This window comes from Durio zibethinus, chromosome 9 (assembly GCF_047325235.1).
Source record: "Durio zibethinus cultivar Kanyao isolate XHJ-2024 chromosome 9, ASM4732523v1, whole genome shotgun sequence".
Lineage (NCBI taxonomy): Eukaryota > Viridiplantae > Streptophyta > Magnoliopsida > Malvales > Malvaceae > Durio > Durio zibethinus.
This window is the reverse complement of record NC_143170.1, coordinates 5,159,885-5,187,310: the sequence shown is the minus strand read 5'-3', so window position 1 is coordinate 5,187,310 and position 27,426 is coordinate 5,159,885. Positions and strand designations below refer to the sequence as shown.

The 27,426-nt window shown below is 36.6% G+C and overlaps 3 protein-coding genes and 1 pseudogene across 5 annotated transcripts; 2 read left to right on the top strand and 2 right to left on the bottom strand.

The window, feature by feature from the left end:
• Positions 1 to 370: 370 nt before the first annotated feature.
• LOC111308863 (uncharacterized) lies at positions 371 to 2,415 on the bottom strand. Its single transcript, XM_022907528.2, has 4 exons — positions 2,218 to 2,415; positions 1,783 to 1,859; positions 1,031 to 1,112; positions 371 to 943 (listed from the first exon to the last, which is right to left on the bottom strand). Exons 1-4 carry the CDS (start codon positions 2,266 to 2,268, stop codon positions 617 to 619), a joined length of 537 nt encoding a protein of 178 aa, XP_022763263.1. The 5' UTR covers positions 2,269 to 2,415; the 3' UTR covers positions 371 to 616.
• A 215-nt stretch (positions 2,416 to 2,630) lies between these two features.
• Positions 2,631 to 4,772, top strand: LOC111308870 (uncharacterized). Of its 3 annotated transcripts, none has more exons than XM_022907539.2 (2): positions 2,631 to 2,895; positions 3,957 to 4,347. In XM_022907539.2, the coding sequence occupies exons 1-2, from the start codon at positions 2,770 to 2,772 to the stop codon at positions 4,107 to 4,109; spliced, it is 279 nt and encodes a 92-aa protein (XP_022763274.1). In that variant the 5' UTR covers positions 2,631 to 2,769; the 3' UTR covers positions 4,110 to 4,347. The 3 variants fall into 3 exon arrangements, 2 of the variants coding, with proteins under 2 accessions (XP_022763274.1, XP_022763283.2); XM_022907548.2 differs by lacking the exon at positions 3,957 to 4,347 and adding an exon at positions 4,454 to 4,772 and having other exon boundaries at positions 2,674 to 2,895; XR_002692309.2 differs by lacking the exon at positions 3,957 to 4,347 and adding an exon at positions 4,462 to 4,601 and having other exon boundaries at positions 2,754 to 2,895.
• A 1,137-nt stretch (positions 4,773 to 5,909) lies between these two features.
• Positions 5,910 to 10,260, bottom strand: LOC149516746 (uncharacterized; annotated as a pseudogene).
• A 2,478-nt stretch (positions 10,261 to 12,738) lies between these two features.
• LOC111316015 (growth-regulating factor 7-like) lies at positions 12,739 to 17,274 on the top strand. The gene is made up of 4 exons (XM_022918032.2): positions 12,739 to 14,836; positions 15,084 to 15,251; positions 15,484 to 15,868; positions 15,999 to 17,274. The coding sequence occupies exons 1-4, from the start codon at positions 14,479 to 14,481 to the stop codon at positions 16,792 to 16,794; spliced, it is 1,707 nt and encodes a 568-aa protein (XP_022773767.2). The 5' UTR covers positions 12,739 to 14,478; the 3' UTR covers positions 16,795 to 17,274.
• The last annotated feature ends 10,152 nt before the right edge of the window (positions 17,275 to 27,426 follow it).

Here is a 27,426-nt window from a genome sequence, read left to right as displayed (position 1 = left end):
GAGGGTGGATGGATTAATGCCACCACGCTCATTTGAGTGGTAACATGGTGCAAGCAGCAGACAACTTGCAAAGGATGCACCTGACTCGGAAGGTTTGATCTGTGGGTCGAGAAAGCACCTCTATAATAGCTTAAAAACTAGAGTAATAAAAATATAATGGTACTGATCTCCCTTTACAAGGTAAGGTTTTAGAGCCCACATGGTTGAAGAAATTGTAAGCTTATCTAAACCGCTGTAACAGATGCTTTGTATGGTAGTTAAGGGACGTTGGCCCAAACGGTTGAACGACGGTGATGAATTGGATACTTTTCTCACGATCACTCTGCCTTAGTTGTAAGATTATCAATGTAAGCTAGGAACATTGAAACCAGAATCTTTAATCAGTAATAGCCAATACATTGCCAAGAGATTCAAGAGCAGCAATACAACTAAGTCAAAGAGATGAAAAAGGAACCAAGTCCACTCTTCACTAGTATGTCCCTGCCACTTTTTTCCCTATTTCCATGGCACCAAAAAAGAGCAACAAAATACAATCACATTATTCTAGGCAGAGAAGTATGTAAACACCAGGGTACTAGCCAGTTTAACATCATTGAAGCCTCGTGCATTCCTATCTCTAGCGTCGTCCATACGCTGTGCTTGGAAAGCTTTCACCAGCACCAACTTCTGAGGTGTCTTGTTTGTTTCCATGAATATTCATGAAATTGTTACCAAGCCCAGTTTGCACGCCCTGATAGTTGCCACTAGGGGCAACTGATCTTAAGATCACTTGTGGTTGGTCCAGTTGCTGTTGTTGGAGATAAATTGGCTGCTGTGGTTGCTGCTGCTGATCATTCAACGGGGAAGGCAACTTTGAAGATAAGAAACCTGGATGGTGCTTAGCCATTTCAGCTTGTGCGGACTGAACGTATTGCTCTTGCTGCACTGCAGACTGCGGAGGTATCTACAATGTTTCACAAATGAGCTCAGATTAATGCATTTCTAGTTTTTTTCAAAGATATTAAATAGAAAAATATCTGTAAGACAGCACCTGAGAAGATGTTGATGCTTGTGGCTGAGCATCAGCAATTTTAGCTAGATACATTAGGTTCTGCTGCAGCTGTGCTTGAAACCTGAATCATTTTTATAAAATCAGAGTACATATCATAATTTACAGTACAGTTGTTTACAGACTGTATAACTCATAAAAAACTTAAATATACAGATTTCTTCCACCATGGTGGCCACTGGCCATTGTTTTTCAGTTCCTTAAATTAGTCATACAGATGACCGAGTATTAATAGGAATGTATGTGTCCTTTTTCAGTTTTTGCTGATATTATCATTCTAAAAATGTTTCCATGAAAATAGCACAGAAAGCCTAGAAGTTGAGCACTAAACCAGCATCGAAGATGCAGGAAACGAGTGATTTAAGCTTTCCTTTTGACATACAGAACTCAACAATACAACTTTACAACTTCATAACCAAAGAATAATTTCTGATGTGAAAAACTCGATTTGAGGGGTGACCAAGAAAACAACCCAAAGAGCAGCAACCAATAGGAGGCCTATTAAATACATAACCTTTCCCTACCATTTACAGAGGAGATGCATGAAAAATACCAGAGTCACTATGATGCATGAAAAGGGTAAAATATAAACTTTTTAACATCAAGGAATGAGTGAATGACATTGATCTAACACATTCACCTCAACGACAAAAATCAGATCGCAATGGCTAATAACAATTGGTATAATGTTGGAAGTAAACAAAAGAACATTATGTTTAAAAATGGTCACTCACGAGGCGCTCTCAGCGAATTTTCCCTGGTTTTGATTCTCCAGTATTGCCATAATCAACTCTTTATTCTCGTCCAGGGTCTGCAACAAGAATGGTCCATTATCATATCAGTACACACACAAAACAGATATACATTTATTTCTCAAGAAACCATTCTTGTTTCTTTAAAGAAAAAAAAGAGAGAGAACAATTTAGAAAGCAAACTGTCCACATTAATTTTAACATGTACAACCAAGAAAATTAAAATGACAGGATCATGAAACCGTGGTAAATGATCAAGAACGTCAAGTTAAAATTCAACAAAAAAAGCAATTTGATTACAGAAATACAAAAAAAAAAAACAATGCATGTAAAACCCATCAATTAAAACGCATTAAATATCAGGTATAATTAAAAGGTAAATCTGTTAAAAGGGTAATGCTGTAAAGATCATATAACCTTTTGAATCTGCTCTGTGGTGATGTTCATCAACTGTGGAGGCTGCTGCATGTTTTTCCTCTTTACAACCACAAAAAAAGAAGAAGAAAATGAAAGAAACCCCAACCCAGACCCTAACCCTAAGTTTTTCTTCGAGATGGGAAGACGATAGAAGAGGAAGGGGGGGCAAAAGTGGGCTGTTTTGCTTCACACTGTAATGTGTATTTCTGCACTCTCTCTATTTATATATAGATTGCCTCTGCTGAACACATGTTGGCTGCCACAGCCCACAGAACAATTACGAAATGGTTTTTGAAACGACAACGTTCTGTTGGAGTGAGTGACTAAAAGCTGTGTCGTTTTGATTTGAGGCCGATTCTTCTTAAGTTTCTTACATGGAAATATGAAATTAGCTGGAAACGACAACGTTTGTTGCAGTAAATGGATAGAAGCGTTGCCGTTTTCAGTTTAGTGAGGTCGATTCTCGTTTCAAGTTTCTTACATTTAATAAGTTTGTAGAGGAAAAAAAAAGCATAAAAAGTGGAAAGAATAAAAAAGGAAGGGGGAAGATCAATGATGGGGTATGCATTAAGGGTAAGTCTGGCTTCATTCTTCACGGTGGCTGCCACTGCGTCGTTTCTCGGTCTCTGCATTCTCGACAAGGATTACGAGGTTGCCCATGAATCCATCTCCCACCAGGTACTCCCCCGTTTTTCCTTTCGGCATTGTTTTGTTTCATAACTTATGGGGTGCCTTTCAATTTCTTACGGAATAATGTTGGGGTTTTCGGTTTTATGCTCCATTTGCGATTTTAATTCAGTAAAACCCATATCGTTGAGATAGAATTCCGGAGGAATAGGAAAAATACTTCTTGTTCTCTATGAGGGTGGTGCTGGTGCTGATTTTTGTTTGTTTCTTTCGTATGTATTTGCAATATGAAGGAGGGATTTCATTACACATGTAGCTGCTTGGAAGATTGGTAATTATATCGGTAGTTGATGGTTATATGAAAATGTAATAATATGGTCGTTTGTTTTTTGTTCTGGTTGTGGGGGATAGACTGTTAGAGATATTTCTTTAGGTTGAATTTCATGGTCTACATTAACCCAATCATAGCAGGCTTGGGTTAAGATAGAATCTTCTAGTATTTGGGAAGGGAAGAGAAAGATGCTATGTGGATGAAAAGGCTTGATTTTGATGCATGGGGATTTTGACAAGGGAAAACCTGGTAAAAGCCGCGATGCTTAGTTAAGATTGCCAGTCGATGAAATCTTTTCTTGGAAAAGTTTTACGGTAAAAGGAGTTTGTTTTAACTCTCTAAGTTTGTGTTACGGACCAAGTAAGAATGAAGAGATTAAGCTGATGCGGAGAGTCTGATCAAAGAAGAGTAGAGGAAGAAGAAGAAAAGAGAGAGTCTAGAGAGAAATATTGTATTATGTTGTATGAATTTCCAGAATGCTCACGATCGTTACTTACCCCTTTACATATCCATAACAGATAGTGACTAAGCCTCCCATAACTAATCAAGCGTAACTAATCATACAAGCAGCAACTAAACAGACATTACCGCTGTGTTTAACTGATATTTAAAATACTACCCTATGTACTGGACTATAACTATTATTGGGTTCTAGTAGCTTTTTAACCCAACTCAACATATTCTTGCCCAAAACAGTTTGATTCTGATTCTCTGTTTAGTTTTTGAAATTATTTCATTCCAATTATTTGGGCTGACCTCTTCTGTTAATTCCTATTTCCAGAGTTTTGCCACCTTGTTGCTCTTTTCTGGCTATGTTTATGTTGTTCCTGCCTATTGTTGGACATTTTTCAACTATGGTTGTTCTTTATTGTGCAATACAAAAACCGTTGGTATACCAACTATAGATGTAATTTCTTCAATAGTGAAACCATAAAATGTAAATACCGTAAAGGACAGGGTGGTGAAGAAAGAGTAATAACACCAGGTGCCTGATTTGTATCAAAAGATTCTGATGCTTGAGACTTCCAATTAGACCCATTCCATTGAGTTACTATTTCTCTTGTAATGTAAAAAAGATGAACTACCAAGAGACAAGGAAGTGATGTGATTGGATGGACGGTTACCTATTTTTAACTGAACAGAAGAATAAATAAAAATGAATAGTTTTTTCCTGTTTGTTTGTTTGGATTGATCCATGTCTTTATGGTGCTCTAATCTACAGCCACTCTTGGTGGCATTTTTGTGCGCTTATATTTTCACTTTTCCCTTTGTCTCGAGGTGAAAAGTCTTCGTGAGCCCCTGGATAGGCGAATCACTGCCCTGGAAAGTTTGAAAAAAGCTGAAACTTCACAACATGTGGAAGCAATAGAATAGGTCCTTTATGGCAAAAAAGATTTTCCTAAATATGCAATTGGTTCCTGGGTAATGTTTTTTGTTTCTCCCCTCATGATAAAAAAAATAATTGTAACTGAAATGTTAGGTAATTCCCTATGGAATGATGGTGTACTCAGGCAGTTGGCATGATATTACCTCAGTTATTCTGTTTTTCGATAATGGATGAAATGGTGATTGCTTTTGAAATTTAAGTTTAAGAGAACTTGGACTGTCTGTGGTTTTCTGCATTTTCAGTACTCGGTGAATTGCTTTGTCATATCTTGCCAATTATTTAATTGTTGGTAGATTAGTTGTAGCATGATTATGAAACTTTATTATTATTTATACTTTACTAAAAAAATGCTTAGTTGAGAACGGTAAAAATATTAAAAAGCTGGATCTCTTGAAACGATGATATGATTATTATGTCCTTCAAATGCTGATAGCATATGCTTGCCACATCATTCGAATACATTTCTCAAATGGGAATCTGATAAAAATAGATTATAACATTTTGCAGTATGAGCTAAAACCTTGGTTTTATGTGTTATATACACTTTTTTCAATTAGAGATGCTACTACATCTCCATGGAGGGCTTGTGTCACGGAACTAAGGAGGAGTCCTGAATCTTACATTGAATATAATAGGAGGATAACTGGGATATAAAAGGGTTCACACCACCTCTATCTTGTGAGGTGTCTTTTATAAGATAAAACCGTGAAATCAAGGGAGCCAAAGCAGACAATACCTCATAAGAGTGTGAACCGTTGCGGTTAGGCTGATCTGAGAAGCCGGATGAGTAGATGTCCGGGTCCCGGAGTCGCGTGGGTTCGGAGCTTAAGTCTCGACCCGTAAGAAGTGGTATCAGAGTCAACCCTAAACCGTTCGATTCACGTCAAACGCGTCGAGGGAGGTAGCCAGGGTGACCAGTCTCCGTGATGAGGACGTCACGAGGTTGGGCAGTGGAGAATGTCGCGGATCTAAGGAGGAGTCCTGAATCTCACATCGAACATAATAGAAAGCTCACTAGGATATAAAAGTGTTCACACCATCTCTACCTTGTGAGGTGCCTTTTGTAGGACAAAACCGTGAGGTCAAGAGGGCCAGAGCGGATAATACCTTACAAGGGTGCGAACCATGACGGTTAAACTGATCTGAGAAGTCGGATGAGTAGATATTCGGGTCTCGGAGTCGCGTGGAGTCGCGTGAATTCGAAGCTTAAGTCTCGACTCGTGACACTTGTATCAGTCATAAATTGAGTGCATTGTAGTGCCTGTTCCAGCAATCTGAGGGCTTTTTGTTGTTCAACATTGACCTATAGGCTGATCTCATCAAGGAAGCAAATATATTCTTCATTTTCCTGTAGGTTCTTTCTAGTCCCCAAGACAATATCTAGTATCCTGGAAGCTAGAGTCTACAGGCAATTTTCTGCAAAGAATCTCCAGCAGAATTACTTCATTATTGTGGACATCACATTTCTCTGTCAACCGAGTTGAGTACGCGTTCTCTGAAATCGAAACTTCAGAAATTTTGTTTCTACTTTGTAGTGTATAGAATATTTCAAAATCAAACGAAAATATGAGGCTACCAACCTGGTACCATGTAGCCCAATGTTCCAACAATTTCGATTAACGTGTAGAATATTAAGGCGGTTCCTTGATAAATCCAATCTGACGAGTAGGAAAATTATTTTTCCTGAGCTCAAATTGCACCTCTCCGATGAGATCATTCTGACTGAGCCAAGAAAAGAGATTTTAATTTCTTTAAATGAACAATTTCAGATGGGATTCCACAGTCAAACAGTTGTTATACAAAGCCAACTGCACCAGGCTGCTCATCCTACCAATTTCTTGTGGAATGTGGCCTTCGATACGATTGTTGAATAGATTAAAAGCATCCCAAGATTTTCGAGATTGCAAATTTCTGGAGGGATACTTCCTTCAATGAAGTTATGATGAAGACTGAGTTCGACAAGTGAACTGCAGTTTCTAATCTCTAGAGGTAATGAGCCGCTAAGCATGTTGTTATAGATAAATAAATTAGCTACACCTGTAAGAGTTCCTATTGACTGAGGAATGCCACCAACCAGATTTTTGTCTGAAAGAGCAATAAGCACAAGCTGATTGCGTTGAACAATCCTCTCAGAAATAGTTCCATTAAGCTTGTTCCCTGAGAGAATAAGCTCTTGTAAGTTTTCCAGACTCCAGAAAATGTCCCGAATTTCCCCCTCGAGATTGTTTTCATCAATATATATAGAACTTCAAGTTGCAAAAGGTCCTTAAAACTTAAAAAATCTCCGGTGGAACAACCCCTTGAAACTGTTTAGGATGCTATAAAGGTAGTAGGGTTTTAGAAGTTTCCAAGGGTACGAAGCAAAGAACCAAAAAATTCATTCTTGTGAACCCAAAGACAAAATTCCGCACGAAGGTGGGAAATCAAGTAACGAACCAGTGAGGGTATTTGTGTTCAAATAGAGGAACTCCAAATTTGGTAGACAAAACATTTTTCTTGGAACCTCACCACTTAGAAAGTTGTTGTATAGTCCAACATATTCCAGATTGGTGCAATGACTTCGGGGAATTTCACCGGAGAGGGAGTTATATCCAACGTCAATCCTTCTAAGCCACTCCGACATGAAAATTTGACGAGGGATTGACCCTTCAAAGCTATTATCATTGAGAAGAATGTAATGAGTTGGTTACAGTTTCCCAGCATTTGAGGTAGATTACCACTGAAATTGTTGCCACTGAGGTCAAGAGAGAGCATATGCTTGTGGAGGCAAATATAGGGGACAGAGCTGTTTAATATACCGGGTAGCCCAAAGCCTGATAGATTCAAGGCTCTGACCTGAAAACTCTTTTTGGAGAAGCAAGTCTCTCCTTCCCATTGGCACCGAGACTCTGGAGAATTGGATTTATTCCATGGTTACAGAAGTTGAGTGTGTTTTGGGAGGCTGTCAAGGAATTGGAGAAGGAAAATTGCAGGTGCAGATAAAGAGGCTGATGAAACTAGGAAAAGAATGAGTGAGAAGATGAAACTGGAATAACAACACCATGTTCTTATTAGGTATACATTGATCTTCTGTTGGTTACATTGATTTGCCTGTCTTAGATGCCGTATATTCTTTATGTTTTGTTTCGAATCCAGAAGTGGCAACATGTGATCATACTAGAGATCAATAATGAATCTCACATCAGTTATGTATTAAATTAATTTTAGGATATAAATGTTTACATCATTTTTTATTTTGAGATATATTTTATAAAATAAAATCGTAAGATCTAACATAATCAAAACAAATAATATCTCACAAATTTATGTAAATTGTGATATTTGATATTAGAATCAACTTAAAGTATTAATGATGTATCATTGAAAATGATAAATCTTTATTGGAAGGAAAAAAATGTCATTGTTTAAGAGTATAAGTCTTATATTGTCAATTTATTAGAATTAATTTTAAAATATAAATTTTTATATCATAATTAACTTATAAACATTTTTTGTAAAATAAAATTTTAAAATTCAAATAAATCAAAACGAACAATATTTTAGACATTGATATGGACTGCGACACATCACATGAACAAGTTTCAATATGTCTGGTCGTTACCCCTTGGCTCTTGGATTACATACAGCGTGCAAAAATCACAACACTAGTACTCAAGGGAAAGCTGCTAGGAGGCTTAGGTTGGAATCATGCCTATTTGGACAAAGTAAAATAATGTGTCGTCTGAAGTATTGAGGGGTCCATCACGCCCAATAAAAATGCGATGGTGTTTTTTGAGTAGTCGAAAACATTTAGGCCAGCCATCCCCACCCTCCCCCAACCAAAACCTCTCTCTCTCTCTCTCTCTCTCTCTCTCAATGCAATAATATCCTATACATGCATAATTTTTTTACCAAAAAAGGCTGTTTATTTAGGAAAATAAAAAAATTAAACGTCATGATTAAATAAATTAATTAAATTAAAATTTGAATTTATATTTTTTTTATTACATCATAAAAACAAAATACTAATATAAATAAAATAGAAGGAGAAGACTTAATTTGAAATCAAATCCTTTATATTTCTTCAAACGTCTTTAACTATTAAATCAAAGGTTTGAAACAATTACACATTTTTTCTCATAATTATATACCTCAAATATGATCAAAATAAAAATTGGAACAAAATGCAATTTCCAATATGATAAAAATCAAAGTTAAACACCCTTCAATCTTAAAATAAATGAGTTATCAACTAAATTAAATACCCTTCAGTTTTGATATTTCCTTAAACGTCTTTAACTATTAAACCAAAGGCTTGAAACAATTTACACATTTTTTCTCATAATTGTATACCTCAAATATGATCAAAATAAAAGTTAGAACAAAATGCAATTTTCAAAATGATAAAAATCAAATTTAAACACCCTTCAGTCTTAAAATAAATGAGTTACCAACTAAGCCCTAATGTGTTGGAGAACAATTTAAGTTGGCCTTCTCTGGCATGTCAATGGTTTAGACTTGCTTGTTAATCAAGCAACAGAAAACCATCATAGCACTCCAAACCTCCAACTTTACTACTATGATTTAAGAATAATCATGGCTTAGCTCAGGTATAAATATGCCATAAATTGTTACTTACCATCCAAACCATTAGCACATAAAAAGTATGTTATTTTTAGATCACACTTCTGACTATTGAATCCTTTCCAAATTATACCAATAAAATAGACAGAGTTGGAAGAAATGGGCCTCAAATGTGTTAGTATTTATCACGCTCTATCAGCAAATGCTGTCATGTACTATATATGTACTGGTATTAATGCAAACCACTATCTGATTATAGTATAATATAGCCAAAGCCCATCCAAATATGTCAAGTAGCATAGTTATATGGGCCATGTTCTGCTGCAAAATGAGGAAAGAAAATAAAGGCATATGCGTTCTTTAGTTTGTTACTTTAATGAAAGGGTTTGGGGGCCTTTACGCCTGACCCAATAATATTTGGTTTCCACTTTCCACAACACAAAATACAGTTGGATGCGGGAACTAACTTACCAAAGCTTGGACACAGCCAACTCTTGCTCAGGTCTAAAGTTTTCACAATGTATAAAAAAAATAGGAAAGAATGGTCCAGACATGTTTTGCTAGCAATAAAAATAAAGTTAAAGTTTAATTAGAGAATTTATTTAATTATTTTTTAAAAATAATATTCAATATATTTAATATTTGAATTTCAATAATTAAAATTTTTTATTTTCAAAATGGCATCTCTTATGTACAAAAAAAAAAGAAAAAAAAGAGGAAAATAATAAAAAAAGTGAAAGACTAAAATCACTAGATCCCAAAGAAAACATTCTGATTTCTGAAATATTTTTGGTTGAGGAGGGGAAAGTGGCAGGACCAGGTGGTCCCTTGGGGATGCAAAGCCCATGTTCCCACCACATGCATGTTTCCAAAATGCCAAAATGTACATACTACCACTAATTTAAAACAGATAGAAAATCCGATAAACATTGCTATCTTTGACTACAAATTAAGAATAATAGAATGCTTAATAGCTGTGAATTAAAAAAAAGAAAGAGCAAGACTTTTTGTTTCCTTGGCGGTGGTAGCTTGGAAATTGATCGATCATAAACAACCGAAGGCGGTCCATACCGTCCTTATTTTGTTGTTCCTTGCTGGAGAGACATGTCTCCCACTCACTATCTTCACGTATCATTGTACTTTGCACGCAACAAATGGACTTTTTTTTTTACATGATTTAAACCAAACATTAATAAGAGAAACAGGGTTTTCCTTAAATAAACTCAGAACAGAGAATCAACAGAGTTTGATTAAGCCAGTAAAACAATTTCACAGCCATTGCTATACAACTAGAGATGGGGAGAATATGGGTTTTGTTTGGTTAGGGCAGCAAAGTGACAAGTCAGGGTCGTTCGTTTTATTGTTTCATTAAGGTCAACAAATGGTTATCCCTCATCAATCATCCACCGTGGAACTCGTTTTTTTTTTTTTTTACCCAAAAAATTAAAAATGAGTGTGGTACCACTTCATTAACAACAGCTAGCATTTGTTGATTGGTAAATAAAGATAGGGAAATTTCAAAACGAGAGACACAAATAAAAGGTGAGGGTATGATGCAAATCACGATTCCAAAATGGGTAGAAATGCACAACTAGCAGCACTTCACTAGTTTAGTAACCAAGGAAAGTGAAAGGATTTTGGTTTGAAAATTGGGAGAGGGGGTTTGCTTGTGTTATTATTGCATGTGATGGGGACAGCCCATTATCCTCTTCCAGCTGTCTACAACTCTCCTTTAATGGCCTTTTATCTTCTCTCTCATTCATCAATGCGCTCTCATTTTTTTCCTTTTGACTTCTTTTGGCGTACGTCGTCCATAATTCTTCGTTGGGAGAATCCTCTTGCTTCAAAACAATTTCTCTAATGCATATGAATTATAGTAAGATTTAAATTTTTTAAATATAATATTTAAATTATAAATTTATTAATTAATATTATTAATTTTAAATAATAATACATTATTACTAATAAATTCTCTAAATATCATAATAATAAATAAATTCATAATTAATATAATATATTATATAAATATTTTATTAAAATTCGCATTAGTAATATTAACCCTTTGTCTATATTTATACCCTTGCTTTTTCATTTTTCCTTTTCATATGTTTTAATTTCTCTTGCCATAATTTGAAACTCAATTGAATCATGCGTAAACAATTCAACATTGTTTTGCAAAGATTTTATGAAATTTATTTATTAGAGAGAGCAGTAACCGGCCCTTTGGATGACACATTCAACTGAAAAATTCTAAAAGTGAAAGTAATATAATCCCAGTAGCACATAATTTTTTTTTTTTTTTTTTTAGTTTCAAGAGAGGCAGAGTCTTACAAGATAAGAGAAGAGGTCGAGTCAAACCCTAATCTTTGATTTTTTTTAAGATTCATTTGATCATTAAATAAAAAAGTTGAAGATAACTTTGATAGCACGTTAATTCTATAATTTCATTTTACTTGTATAAAAATAAAAAACTATATGGTGTAATTACTCTTAGTCTTTAATGTGTTTTTTTATCTCTTGAATCATTTTGAATTTGCTTTTATTTTTAAATGTATTTAAAAAATGATTTAAAATGATTTTTTATGTATATTTGCTTAAATTAGTCTGTTACTACAGTCATGTACTCTCTTATAACTAAAAATAAAAAGTTAAGCGACGGACTAATATAATTTAGTATAAAAAATGCGCATGTAAATTTCAAGGTTAAGGTGTTTGGTCTTAAAATGAGGAGAGTAAATGTGATCTAAATTTGAAAATTTTGTACAAATTCATTTTAATTTAATTTTATTAAAATTAATAACTTCTATTACATTAATATAAATTTAAAATGCTTAAATTGTAAAATTTTTAAAAATTAAAATAAAATAAAATAAAATTTAAATTTAAATTTAAATAGTTGAATATCAAAGATGAAAAGATCTTAAATCCAAATTTCATATTAATTTAAATTTCTTTTAATATAAATTTCAAATAGACGAATTTATATTTATAATCAATCGAGTTTCAATTGATATAATATTAAATTCGAACTTGAGTTCGATTCGAAATTTGAGACTTAAAATTTAATTTAAACTCGATTGAATTTTATTTTTTTAATTTCAGCTCAACTTGAAATAAAAATAGAGTTACTAAACTCATTCGATTAAACTCAATTAACACATAAAAATAACTTAATTATTATATTTGATAAAAATTATATTATTTATATTCGAATTTTAATTTGAGATATTTTATTAATTAAAATAATTAAAATAAATTAAAATATAAAAATTTAATTAAATTCATTAACTATTCGGATCGAATATAAAAATAATTAAATTTAACTCGATCGATAAATTAAATTATTCAAATTTAATTTGATAATAATTAAATCAAATTTAAATTATATTCAAATTAAATTTAAATAATTTATGAATATTAATATATTATTTATATTTTTAATTGGATTAGTTCAATTACCATTTCTCGTGTAAGAGCGCTTTTTTTTTTATAGCAAAATTACTACGAAATTGTTTACTAAAAGGAAGCAATTCATGACCTAATTTTTAGTGTATTTATTGTTATTTATGTTTTTTTTTTAAACATTGGTTAGCAATTAATCCTTGAACATAACTGGTACTACTAATCAACCGTTTTCTCGTCCAATAAGAACTCCGTCATGCGTAAACCATAATTCCACCCAATATTCTCAAATTCCCAATGCTATCTATCTTCATAGATATTTTGGCGTTCAAGAAATTATCACTTTGTGATCCAAAAATGTCCCCCACATCACGTCTCGTCACATCTCATCCAAGCTATGCCAAAAAAAAAAAAAATGAAAGGAAAGGAAAAAAACCATTAAGACTCTAGCCGCACTCTCTACCAAGCCCCTTGGCCAACACACGCCTACCCGGCACCGCCAATAGTGTAAAGCATTGCATCACTCGCTACAAGAGCGAGTCCATTTTAGATAATAGGTTGGAGCATCACGTCTTCTTGCAATGGCCCACATTGCAATTGCAACTCCCGAGGCAACCACATTTACCCTCCAAGGTCGAGCAACGATCATCCAGTCCTCCATAAGCCTCACGGTGTTTCAGTACTACTTGTTTGAATTTCCTGTTCATATTCTATTCTTTAATTTACTTTTGCAAAACCCATTTTTTTTGGCCTTGGTTTTTTTCCCAAGTCTTTGTATAATTGTTTTTTCAACTTGGCTTGTACAAGAATCAAAAGTATATTCAGGGCAACTCTGTTCACTTTGATGAACATTGTTCCAAGAGGAAACGGTTAAACATACCAGGTCTTGCTGTGATGTCGTACCTTGAATAGGACTTTTCGTTGGTTTTCTCTTTGTCGTTTCGATAAATTGTCTGTTCATAGTTAATACTTTTGTCCCAGCAACAGCTTGCTTAGTCACGTGTTAAGCAATGAAATTGAAAATGAAAGCCTTTTATTTTGATATAATTGGAATTCTTTAGGGTGTCTCAGTAACAATTCTCCTTCGTCTTTATCAAATTCACCGATAAGAACTTGAAATGACAAATTCAAGACAATCAAACATTTTGAGATTGCAAAATGCTTTTTAGTTCTATATAGCAACATATATTTTCCAGTCAATTAAAAATTTAAGCTGATGAAAAAGAAAGAGATTATAAAATATTGAGCAATGCAAATGCAATGTTCCATCAAATCATGAATCTCTCTCTGACAAACTTAATTAACTTGAATGAGAAGTTTTGACTTCGTTAAGCTTAAAGCAACCTATTGCATTGTGGTGGGGGTGTTATGGAAGATTTGGTTCCCAAATCCTGTCGGTGTTTGGTTTTCCCAGTGATAAAATAGTAGTAGAAAACTGGAATGATTTAGTACGGTGTTTTAGCTTTGCATGCAGAAAACGATAGATGCCACAATACTGAGATGAGGCTGAGTGAGAGACAGAGAGAGGAGAGAGAGAGAGAGAGAGAGTCGCTTTTACTATTTTGTCTGCTACTGTGGTGCGAATGTTGGAAGCATGGAAGCAAAGCAAAGGCCGAGAATGGCGGCAACCCATCCGTATATCGAAAATCTAAAATCCCATATCAACCCCACACCACATGACTCAGTATTCACATCACCTAGTCATTTAAAGTGAGAGATTTGCTAGTTTTTAAAAAGATTTATAAGGTGTTGGTCTCATTTGAAGAGGAAAAAGGAAAAAAGATAAAAGCATTAACATATAATCTTGGCTTTAAATTTCTCCCTCCCCCACTATCTGCATGTTTAAAAGGGTAGAAAGTTTGGAGGTTGTTAAGACTTTTTCAAGTTTAGGGGCGGTTGTTGTTTATTTGATGGAAAAGGCAGTTTCCCAAATAGGGAAAGTGGATTCATTATGAGCATGACTGGCTTTAGCGTTTCAGACAAGGCAGCCAAAGAGAGTAGTAGCATTGAAGCTGTTGATTTGGGTGTGAAGCTGCAAAGTAGTAAATTATTAGCACCTTGGAAGATGATGATGGTTCACCATGATAATCATCACCGTCCATTTCCACCTTATGCAATTGGTAATGGTGATGCTGATGGTCCCACAGGTAATAACAACAGGCCTAAGGCCGGTGATATATACGATGTTTTTGCTAGCGGTGATTCTGCTGCTGCTGCTAGTGGTGGTGCAGTTGGTGTAAGGACTCTGCAGCCTTTTGACATTTCTCCCACTACAACCCTCACTGCTCACACCGCCTTCAAATCCCCAGGTAGAAATTTCCTTGCTTTTTCTCTTCTAGTCAATGCAAAGCGAATCATGTCTCTTCTTGTTCTTAATTCTCTCTCTCTCCCTTCTCTTTCTTCCTCTCTCTCCTCTGTGAACAATTTCATCTTTACTAATCTATTTAAGAAAAATAAAGAAGAAAAACTTCAGCTTTATTCAATGAGAGAGGGAAAGAGAGTAAAGTTGTCTGTTTGACTGATACAGGCACCATGAATGTTTGATTTTTGTAACAGGAGGGATGGCGGCATCTTTGGAGTTTCCTTTTACAAGTGCACAGTGGAAGGAGCTTGGGAGACAAGCTATGATATACAAGTACATGAAGGCTTGTATTCCTGTGCCCCCTGATCTCCTCATTCCCATCACCGGAAGCCCCTCAGTTCCAGTTGCTTCCCACTCGGCCTGTAATCTCCCTCTTTCTATTTGCCTTATTACTACCTTTTTAATTTATCCATTTTTGTCATCTTTACTGATGGTGATGAGAAGGGATGTCTTGCTTGAATGAGAAAATTTGTTCCTTATGTTGGCTGACTGGATATTCACTGAGTGAAGGGTTATTGCATTCTATCTATGCCAAGAAATGTAAGATTTTCGTTTCCAATTTTTTTAAAACTTTTTTCTTTTTGCTGTGGGCAGTGGGTGGTGGTGCTCTAAATCTGAGGTTCTCAGGTAGAGGGGATCTTGAGCCAGGGAGGTGCAGGAGAACAGATGGAAAAAAATGGAGGTGCTCTAGAGATGTGGCGCCTGATCAAAAGTATTGTGAGCGTCACATGCATAGAGGTCGTCCCCGTTCAAGAAAGCCTGTGGAACTTCCTAACAAGAAGACCCGCCATACCCATACTCAAGCTCTTCCTTCATCTTGCTCCACTATTCTCACCAAGAATGCTTCTCCATCGCAGTTTGTTGGAACTCTTGCTCAGCCCTTCCAGCAGAATAAGACCAGTTGTTTTCTTGATAAATCTAGCGAAAAAGCTGCAACATTTTGGCCTGTAGCCTCTGTTTCTTCATTTAAGGAACCTAGGTCAGTTGAAGCTTCCTTCCCTCCTTTGATTAGCGCCCCCCCCACAGACACACACACAAATTGTTTGTGTTTTGAGCTCTGATTATACTTTTCCGTTTTTATTTTGGCAATCTTTATTTCCTCATTGCAGGAACTGGGACTGGATTATGAATGAAGAACTCGTTCCCCTGGCTTCATCTGACCAACAGTGGCATCATCTCATGCAAATAGGACCAACTACTACCAGTTCTTTCCACAATGCTGATAACTCCTCCGTTCTCAACCAAAATTATAACAAGGAACCTCTGAACTTGAATTCATACGCAAATTTCAATGCTGCAGAAAATCAACAACGCAATGGTTGCTCTTTGTTTTTCAACACTGAAATAATTCCGCTAGAAAAGTTCCCAGAAGGTACTGCAAGAGGCTTTATTGATGCGTGGTCTACTGGTGTATCAGATGACGACAATGCCAACTTTGGAGCTGAAACCTCTGTTTCCTCTGATGGGAAACTCTATCTTTCATCACTTTCTCTCTCAGTGGGAGTCGATAACATCAGGGATGATGAGATGGGTCCTATTCATGTGGGGTTAGGAACGAGCGAGTCTGATCAGAACCATGAATATGCTTCCAAATCACACCTATCAAGCGGGTTAGCCCCTGCCTCTTGGGCTGCTTCCACTCCTGGAGGCCCACTCGCTGAGGTTTTGAGGCCAAGCATGACCGCAACCGCCGCAGCAGCTATGGAAGGCAGCTCTATTCCATCATCCCCCGTTACTGGAAATGGAAATTCTTGTAGTCTACCGCTGACTGCAGTGTCTTCACCATCTGGTGTTTTACAAAGAACTCCTGCTTCATTGTCTGATAGCAGTGGAACTAGCAGCCCAACACTTGCCAGTTCAAGGGCCAAACCTGAGATTGGTTTGATGTGGCTTAAAGAGAATTAGCACATCATCAGCTTGTCGGAATTGAACCAAAGAATTTACTAGAAACGGATTTTTTTTTTTTTTGGTATTTCTTTAATTAATTCTTAGTTGTTGGTTTATGATATATATATATATCCTGACTTGGTTTGTAATATTGAGCCATAGCATAGCAGCTGTTTTCTAAGAACTTAAAAGTAATATTGATTTTGTGAACTTAAAAAGAAGATAATTTGTCCGAAAATGTTGTTTTCGTTATATCATGAAAGCTGGTAGTAGTATCCTGAATTTTGGATCTTTGCATGGAGGGCAAGAGAAATGGTACCTTTCTGTTATGAAGGTCCGACCTGTGACTTGGGAGTTTGGAAAAACAAAAAAATCTACTTCAGGCTCCAGGAAGATATGATGATTAATTTGTTCATCTATTATCTAGAATTAAACTTGGCAAAGCATGAATCATTTTATTTTCTTGTTTATGTTTGTTCTTACTATTGTTCTTTTCCTCATTTCTCGTCCTACTTTTCAACTATTTTAATTTCAAAATGTTAAGAAGATAAAATCTTTTTTCGTATTAAAGATAAAGGACAAAGGAGTATCATAGGAAGATCTCGAATCTTCAGAAATTTAGTGATTTAAGATCTTTGAATATATATTTTCAGAAAAAAATATATAAATCGAGTCAGCCAGAGACAGACAGCTTGTCAATTTTCATCTTGTTGATTGACATGTTATCTTTTCATCTTGTTGATTGACATGTTATCCACTAAGATAGAGTCGTTCAGCGGTCCGTTACAACGAGCTGACATGAACTTGGAATTGGGATTTAAAGTCGGTCCTTTTGTTTACAATAATACTTAAATGGGTGAACAAAGGAAGACCGAGGCCCCAATCAGAGCTAGCAAATGCAAATGAAAGAAGCTAAGGCTCCATTTGGACGCAATTGCACCCACGGCAGGTGCCGATTGCATTCTTTAAATTAACTGAAAATTCGTGTGAAAAATATGATAGAAGTACGGTTGAGTGTTCTCACTATAGTGAAGTATTTTTTTTCACCGGAAGAAATTGGTCCTGTGAAAGAATGGCTGAAACTTTAAATTTTTTTCCCCTTTTTGCATTTTATATTTGTATTATATTACAAAAATAACAATATTTTTATAATTTAACCTTTTCTTTTTTATTTTGATTTTTCTTTAAAAATTATAAAATATTTTTATTTGTTTAATATAATAATTATTTTATTAATTTCTAACACTATTTTTGTTTTTTAATTTTTATTAGCAAAACTATTAATTTATTTAAAAATAATTGAATAAATTTTAATTATTTATTAATTTTATAAATATTAAATAATTTAATTTTTTGTTAATATAATTTTTACTCTATTATTTTTAATGATCATTTTTTTTATTATAATTCATCTCATTGCCATTATTGCTTTTGAATCCAAAGATATATCACACCATTAGTTTTAATCTTACTATTACATTATCCAATTTTCTTGTTACAATAATTAATCTCACATTTACCATCATTTGTAATTTCATTTAAACTAATCTCACAACTTATCCAAATGAATCCTAAATTAATGTTGTCAGTTTAGAATGGAACCTTTTTTAATGGCTTGAAAGTTAGAAAGTTTCTTATTGTTCATTCATTTTCTATTTTTATTAACTAATTCAACTACACAACAAAAAAGAGCTGATGCAAAAACAGTTGTGCCAATTCTATGTTTTATTTCCACAAAATTGCTTGTTTCATCAGTTAAAGTCGAGTGTCCGATGGCATGGAGCCAACCCAACCAGCTACTAAGTGCCAAACCCTTCTGTTGAATAATGAATGTGTTATGAGCCAAAACTCAAGTTTCAGGTTCATGTGATTCCAGGATACGAGAATGAACTTTTTTGTATCCCATATGAGCCTAACATAAAAAACAATGCATAAACACTTAGGACTACATGGTTTGGTCACCTAGAATGCTGCAAAACAAAAGGCACTTTCATTCTCAATCCCAAGCCTGCACCAACAACCATGGTAGCTCGTAATGCAGCATAGTTAACCTTGAGCCTAGCTAGCTCATCTCGCAAAGTTGTCACCATGGACTTTAATGCCTCATTATGCTGTATGAGCTTCTCCACTACCTTATTCAAGGATCCTTTAATGTCCTCGAACCGATCTATTATCTAAAAATGGCCTTCTTGCACTTTGCTAATCAAGTGTCAATTGACACATATCTTGCTAAAGCCTTCTTCTACTTGTCTGTAGGCGGGCACTCTTTGCGCACCTCACTTTGGCCCTTTGTCTAGTGTTCCCTGTCCATGCCACAATAAAAAACACACGAACTATTAAACTCTAATAAGCACTCAAATGATCAGTAAACATTCACTCTCAGGCACTAGTGTGCATAATAGCTTAGCACACTAGCCTCTCAGTCAGGCACTAGTTTGCACTCCTGCACAGCATGCCCAGCACACCCATAGCATATAGTAGCAATTTGTTGAGAACTTATTCTGCACTCTAATATGCCCTCACCTAGCACGCTAAGGGCATTTCACCAGCACACAAGCATAATAACCCTTTTATGATGCCCGTACCACACAATAATATGCCTACATAACTTACCACAATGCTTGTACACAACACTAGGATGCATGCACGCAAGGTCCTCGACCTGCACCAATACCAACTCTGCTTCCATGGCAACTTTACCTTCTCTTGTCACGAGTAAGGATCTGTTACACACTTTGAACCAAGACTCTGATCACCACATTTGGACTCAACCAGGCTTCAAAACCCTTTAGTATCAGGTTCTGCCATTTATTTCGAAAGCTCATCTCAAATCAAGTTCTGATACAACTTGGTATTAAACTTTGAGGCCTATTTCGAATAAGGCTCTGATATAACTTGGCACAAACTGAGATTTAAATTTTAAATTCGTGTAGTTTCAGAATATGGAAATGGACTCTTTTGTGTCTCAGATTAGTCTAACACCATAACCATCGAGTAAAATCTTTACTCTTATCTTAACTTTATATTGTTTTCTTGTTAACCATTTTTTAAGTACTTACTGTACTTTTTGTTTCACCATATTCTGGGTGGTCAAGTCTCGCAATCTTAAATGCCCATGTACTATTTTTTGTGTTAAGCTAATTTGAGACATAAAAGAGTCTATTCCATTGTCTTAGAGCCGTGCAAGTTTGGAACTTGAGTCTTAGTCTGTGAGAAAGTCTAGTCATCCCTGGCTCATTCCAGACTTGTGCTCAATAACGTCTTATAGCTAGGCTTGTACCTGTGCTCGTACCTGGGCCCGACTCAATGTTACCAACTCTGATTATCTCAGGTCTATGTTCAGAAGTGCCCGCACTTTGGTCCGACCATGTGCCCACACCTCGATCATCACTACCTACACTTAAGTCTAGCTCAACTGTCCTAAACCTGAACACTTTACCTGAGCCACTGGAGTTTTATCATTGCCTGCACCACTGTTCTTGGCTAGTTTCCCACCTTTTAGACCGTTGGTGTTTTTCAGGGCCTGTCTTGCTGGCTGTCAGACTCTGTTCCACTAGAACTAGAACTGTAACTCGATTTAGAGAGAATCCCTAAGCTTAAACCTATATACAGACTGTGACATTCTTTAGCACTCATTCTAGCAACGTCTTCGTTGCTAGGGGAATGATGCACTTGCCTTACTCATCAGTTCTTTCTTCTACCTCGTGAACCAGTTTCCTAACAATTTGATCCCATACTTGAACATGTATTTTATTGGCTTTCGCTATTCTTGATCCTAAGTTTCTCAGCATTCTGCTATAATAGTCCCTTTCGCCCATGCTGTCGACATTTTCTATGCTTCTTTTAAGTTGTCCGCGACATATTCTCTTATGAAAAATCTAGCTACACTCTGAGACTCTTACTGTAGCATTTAGCTATCATTTGTTTTTCCTCATCAGCACCTTGAGAGGTTTTTACCTCTCAGCATTATCAAATAACATCCAATCATATCATCTTGGGCTGTTCATCATCACTACTACTACTCTCACTTTCACACAGTCTCTCTACCCGCTCAAGGGCTACAAGCTTTGCATGCATAATGCACTCTATGGCCCTACACAGTTTATCACATAAGTAGTAATTCAAGGGCTTCCACTTCTTGCCCTTGTTCGAAATGGCTTTACTTATCTTGGCCATGCTAAGTTTGGACTTGTCAGTAGCCTTTCATCGAATGAAAAACTGTTATCTTGTCTCTACCACTGCTGCCTTTGCGACTTGACCATGGAGACACAGTGCTCTCAAACTTTATCAATGATTCTGTAGCTGTAATTGCTCGACTCAGTTTTTGCATGCCTCTTCTTTGCATTTCAAATTTTACCCATGACTTTAATCCATCTAGAAAGTAAAACGAAACCTCTACCTAACTCATGCTTGGGACCAATAGCAACAACTCCAAGAACTCCCTGTAATAATCTTGGATTCTCCCCTTTTGAGAAAGTATGTAGAGCTTTCTTTAAGTTTTCTTTTCCACGTACTCTAACTTAAATGTTGGCTAAATTCCTCTATGAATTGGTCCCATGTGGTGATTGTCTGCTCACTATGCCTGACACTATTATCCTTACGGCACCACCATAAAAGACCATTATTGCTTAAACACAGAGTAGTTGTGCTCACCTCATCATCATTTGTTGTTTTGACCACTCTAAAGTACTATTCCATGCCCTAAACAAAGTTGTCCAACTCCTTCGCAAAACGACTTCACCCGAAATGGCTTTGGCTTAAATATCTTTGCCCTTAGTCCTAAACCAAAATGCAGCCAAATTCCTTACAAAATAGTGTACTGCAAGCAACTCGAAGAAGCACAAAAAGTGTCGATAACACAGGTAACAAGGACCTTTGCAACAGAGTGCTGAAGAATTTAAAATCAAGAGTAGCATAAGCTAGCAGAGTACATTTTTGGGTATAGGACCAAAATGTTAAAAAACTGATTCGCTAGGCAGAAGAAAAAAATTGCATACCAGGCGGACGTATCATTCCTCTAGCAATGAAGGTGTTGATGTTAGGAAAATGGGGTCCAGTCCCATGTAAGTGATTTTGGACCAAGTAAAGGCCATGGGCCTTGATCTTTTATTTTACACAGAGCCCTAGCTACTTAATAAAAAAGAGGTGGGGTTGTTTAAGGTGTGTGTCGACAACCAAGCAGAGAAAGAAGAAAAGCCAGGAAAAGCAGAGAGAGAAAAAGGAGAAGGGAGAGTTGATTAAACGGAAGTCGATCCGTGGTCCGATTGAGTTGGAACCTTGTCAGGAGGTTTATGATTCAGAGTTATATATTCTGAATGGTGAAGATCGGGTTTGAAGCTCTCTAGGAACAAATCCAGGGTGTATTTGTTGAGTCACTTATTTGGTGAGATTTCTCCAATTGTTTCTCTAGTTGTTGATTAGCTCTAGTTTTAGCTAGAGAAGAACTTTGTATAACTATTATTTGATAGTGAAGATTTTTCTGGTGGCCCGTGGTTTTTCCCTCTACACTGGAGGGTTTTCCACGTAAATCTTGGTGTGCTTTATTTTTCCTGCGCATTTGATTATTGATTGTTGTCTATTGCTTCTGTATTGTTGTGATTATTGCTTCAGGCGCAACAAGTGGTATCAGAGCGAGGGTTATTTTGAGACATCGATACAGAAGCATCCCAGGATAGAAGTAAATTCTGTTTGAGATCATGGAGGGTGATACAGGTTCCATGATAAAATTGACAGCATCAAATTATTCAATTTGAAAGCCTATGATGGAGGATCATCTATACTGCAAAGATTTGTATGAGCCAGTATTGGGTGATTCGGCTAAACCAGCAGATATGAAAGATGAAAGCTGGAAGAAGCTAGGTAGAAAGACGCTGGCTACAATCAGAAAATGGGTTGATATCAGCGTGTTTCATCATGTAGCGCAGGAGTCAGATGCTCACATTGTTTGGGAAAAATTGGCAGCATTGTATGAGAGAAAAACAGGTATGAATAAAGTTATGCTTGTTAAAAAAATTGCAACTTTACAGTACAGGGATGGACGATCTGTTACAGAGCACTTGAGTGATTTTCAAGATATATTTAATCGGATGACTACTATGGAACTTAAGATGGATGATGAAATGAAGGCATTATTTCTTTTGGGTTCATTGCCAGACAGCTGGAATACTCTAGTTGTGACTGTTCTTAATTCAGCTCCTGATTATAAGGTGACATTAGAGATGGTAAAGGACAGTATGCTTAATGAAAAAGCGAGGCGAAAAGATGTAGACCCTGGGAATCAAGCTCTGGTCACAGAGAACAGGGGTAGAAACATCGACAGAAGTCAGGACTCAAAAGGCCGTGGTAAGTCTAAACATAGATCCAAGTCTAGAGGTAAAGTGAAGTGTTTCCATTGTGGTAAGGCGGGTCATATAAAACGAAACTGTAGAATCTTAAAGCAAAAGCGAAAAGATGAGAAAGGCAAGAGTTCAGATGATGGCAATGTTGCAGCAGTGAATTCAGATAGTGATTCAGTTACTTTGATTTGTACACATGGTGATTGTAATCATGTTAGTGATCCCGACATTGAGTGGATAATTGACACAGGAGCGGCATATCATTGTGTTCCTAAGAGAGAGTTGTTTACAACTTACAAAGTAGGAGACTTTGGTTGTACCAAGATGGGAAACAAGAGTGTGTCGCAGATTGTTGGGATTGGTGATATTGGTGTACAAACTAGTACAGGCTGCATGTTGACTTTGAGGGATGTCAGACACATTCCAGATATGAGAATGAACTTGCTTGCTATTAATGTCCTTGATAAGGAGGGATATGAAAGCCGACAAAAAAATGGACAGTGGAAGCTTCTCAAAGGATCTATGGTAGTTGCAAAGGGAAAACTATGCTGCACAATGTATAAGACATGGATGCAATTGAACGGTAACCAGGTAAATACCGTTGAAAATGATGCTTCAGCAAACTTGTGGCACAGGAGGCTGGCACACATGAGTGAAAAAGGGTTACAGGTTTTGGCAAGGCACTCTCTCATTCCCTTGACCAAAGGTATGTCTCTCGATTCATGTGATTATTATTTGTTTGGTAAGCATCATAGAGTTTCTTTTCGTAAAAGTTCTCAGAGAAAAGAAAATATATTGGAATTAATTTATTCTGAAGTATGTGGTCCCATTGAGGTTGAGTCATTAGGTGGTAGCAGATATTTTGTTACTTTTATTGATGATGCTTCACGTAAGACTTGGGTGTATATGTTGAAATATAAAAGTCAGGTACTGCAGTATTTTCAAAAATTTCATGCCATGGTTGAAAGGATGACAGGGTTACCCTTAAAGTGTATTCGAACTGATAATGGTGGGGAATACACATCTAAAAGCTTTGAAGAGTATTGCTCAAAGCATGGGATCAAGCATAAGAGGACAGAACCTGGAACACCGTAGCATAATGGTATAGCTGAAAGAATGAATCGCACCATTATGGAAAAAGTCAGATGTATGTTGAGGATGGCAAAATTACCAAAGCCATTCTGGAGTGAAGCAGTCAACACAGCTTGTTATTTACTTAATAGGTCACCATCAGTTCCTTTGGGCTTTGACATTCCAGAAAGAGTGTGGACAGGAAAAGATGCTTCATACTCTCACTTAAAAGTTTTTAGGTGTAAAGCATTCATGCATGTACCAAAAGAGCAGAGGTCAAAGCTTGATAGTAAAGCTACACAGTGTGTGTTTGTAGGATATGGTGATGAGGAATTTGGCTACAGGGTATGGGATCCAGTAAAGAGAAAGACAGTCAGAAGCAGAGATGTGGTCTTTCATGAAAAAGAAACCATAGCAGACCTTGAGAAAAATGAGAAGACTACACGAGTTACTGTTGAGTGTGATGTTTCAACACCGACAGGGATTTCACAGGAAAGAGCCACAGATGGTGAAAATGAGCCAGAAACAGAACTTGGGGATATGAATGAGCCAGCAATAGTTGGTGATGAGCCAGATGCTATTAGTTTTGAACAGGGGGAGCAATCCTCTCTACCTGAGAGTGTTGAGCAGGGGGAGCTACCTTCAGCATCAAGTGATGTAGAGTCTCAGCTCAGGAGATCTACTAGAGAGCGCAGGCCATCTACCAGGTATCCAAGTTCAGATTTTATTTTAGTTACCAGTGAAGGGGAGCCAGAAAGCTTTCAAGATGTGCAGGCTACTCCGGATAGAGAGCACTGGTTAAAAGCAATGAAAGAAGAGATGGAGTCATTGCGAAAGAATGGTACTTATGATCTTGTTAAACTTCCAACAGGGAAGAGGCCATTAAAGAATAAATGGGTGTTCAAGTTGAAAAAGGATGGTGACAAACTAGTGAGGTACAAAGCTCGATTGATAGTAAAAGGTTTTTCTCAGAAACCAGGCATCGATTTTGATGAGATTTTTGCTCCAGTTGTAAAAATGAGTTCTATTCGAGTGGTACTGGGATTGGCAGCTAGTTTGAATCTGGAGCTTGAGCAACTTGATGTTAAAACTGCATTTTTGCATGGTGATTTACAGGAGGACATTTATATGAATCAGCCTGAGGGTTTTGAAGTGAAAGGGAAAGAGCATTTAGTTTGCAAATTGAAGAAAAGCTTGTATGGCTTGAAACAAGCTCCGCGACAGTGGTACAAGAAGTTTGATTCTTTTATGATGAGTCATAGCTATAAAAGAACAGCAGCAGATTCTTGTGTGTATATTAAATAATTCCCTAATGGTAACTTCATTATCCTATTATTATATGTTGATGATATGTTGATTGTAGGACAAGATGCTAGTATGGTTTGCAGGTTGAAAGAACAATTGTCTAAGTCCTTTGATATGAAGGATTTAGGTCCAGCAAAGCAGATTATTGGTATGGACATTATCCGAGATAGGAGAGCTGGAAAGCTGTGGTTGTCACAGGAAAAGTATGTTGAACGAGTGCTTGGTAGATTCAACATGCAACATGCTAAATCAGTTAGCAGTTCACTTGTCAACCATTTTCATCTAAGTAAGAAATCTTGTCCAGTGTCTAAGGAAGAGCAACTAGCTATGTCTAGTATTCCTTATTCTTCTGCAGTCGGTTCTTTAATGTATCTTATGGTTTGTACAAGGCCTGACATTGTTCATGCAGTTGGTGTAGTGAGCAGATTTCTTTCTAATCCAGGGAAAGTTCACTGGGAAGCAGTAAAATGGATTTTTAGATATTTGAGGGGTACCTCAAAAATGTGTTTGACTTATGGAGTTTCACAACCAATTCTAGAAGGGTTTACTGATGCTGACATGGCAGGCGATCTTGATGGTAGGAAATCTACTTCAGGGTATTTGTTCACTTTTGCAGGAGGAGCTGTATCTTGGCAGTCTAAGTTGCAGAAGTGTGTTGCTTTGTCAACTACAGAAGCTGAGTATATTGCAGCAACTGAAGCATGTAAAGAAATGCTTTGGATGAAACGTTTTCTTTTTGAATTGGGGTTGAATCAGAAAGAGTATGTGGTATTTTGTGATAGCCAGAGTGCTTTAGATTTGAGTAAGAATACCATGTACCATGCTAGAACAAAGCACATTGATGTTAGATATTATTGGTTACGTTCAGTGATTGAAGAACAGCAGATGCTATTGAAGAAAGTCCATACTGATAAAAATGTGACAGATATGTTGACTAAGATACTTCCCAGGGAAAAGCTTGAGCTTTGCAGTAACTTGGCCGGAATGAGTTCCCTGGCCAAGGTAAGTTCCAAATGAAATTGCTATGGTGATGAATCTCCTTCTAATGGGACTGGAGGGGGAGATTGTTAGGAAAATGGGGTCCAGTCCCATGTAAGTGGTTTTGGACCAAGTAAAGGCCATGGGCCTTGATCTTTTATTTTACACAGAGCCCTAGCTACTTAATAAAAAAGAGGTGGGGTTGTTTAAGGTGTGTGTCGACAACCAAGCAGAGAAAGAAGAAAAGCCAGGAAAAGCAGAGAGAGAAAAAGGAGAAGGGAGAGTTGATTAAACGGAAGTCGATCCGTGGTCCGATTGAGTTGGAACCTTGTCAGGAGGTTTATGATTCAGAGTTATACATTCTGAACGGTGAAGATCGGGTTTGAAGCTCTCTAGGAACAAATCCAGGGTGTATTTGTTGAGTCACTTATTTGGTGAGATTTCTCCAATTGTTTCTCTAGTTGTTGATTAGCTCTAGTTTTAGCTAGAGAAGAACTTTGTATAACTATTATTTGATAGTGAAGATTTTTCTGGTGGCCCGTGGTTTTTCCCTCTACACTGGAGGGTTTTCCACGTAAATCTTGGTGTGCTTTATTTTTCCTGCGCATTTGATTATTGATTGTTGTCTATTGCTTCTGTATTGTTGTGATTATTGCTTCAGGCGCAACAGTTGATAGAATGAATAAGGGAGAATGTCATAGTTCGCAAGCTGATCCAAGCCTAAAGATTCTCTCCGAGTTTAGTAATAGTTCTAGTTTTAGCGAGATAGAGTTCGATAGCCAGAAGACTAGCTTTTGAAGTGTATTGAAGGTTTCGATCACGGGCAACTAGCCAGAATAGTTGTGTGAGCAATGATCAGGACTCCAGTGTCTTAGATAATGTTTAGATTCGACACAATTGAGTTAGGCCTAAGTACGGGTAGTGATGATCAAGGTGCAGGTGTCACGGATCTAAAGAGGAG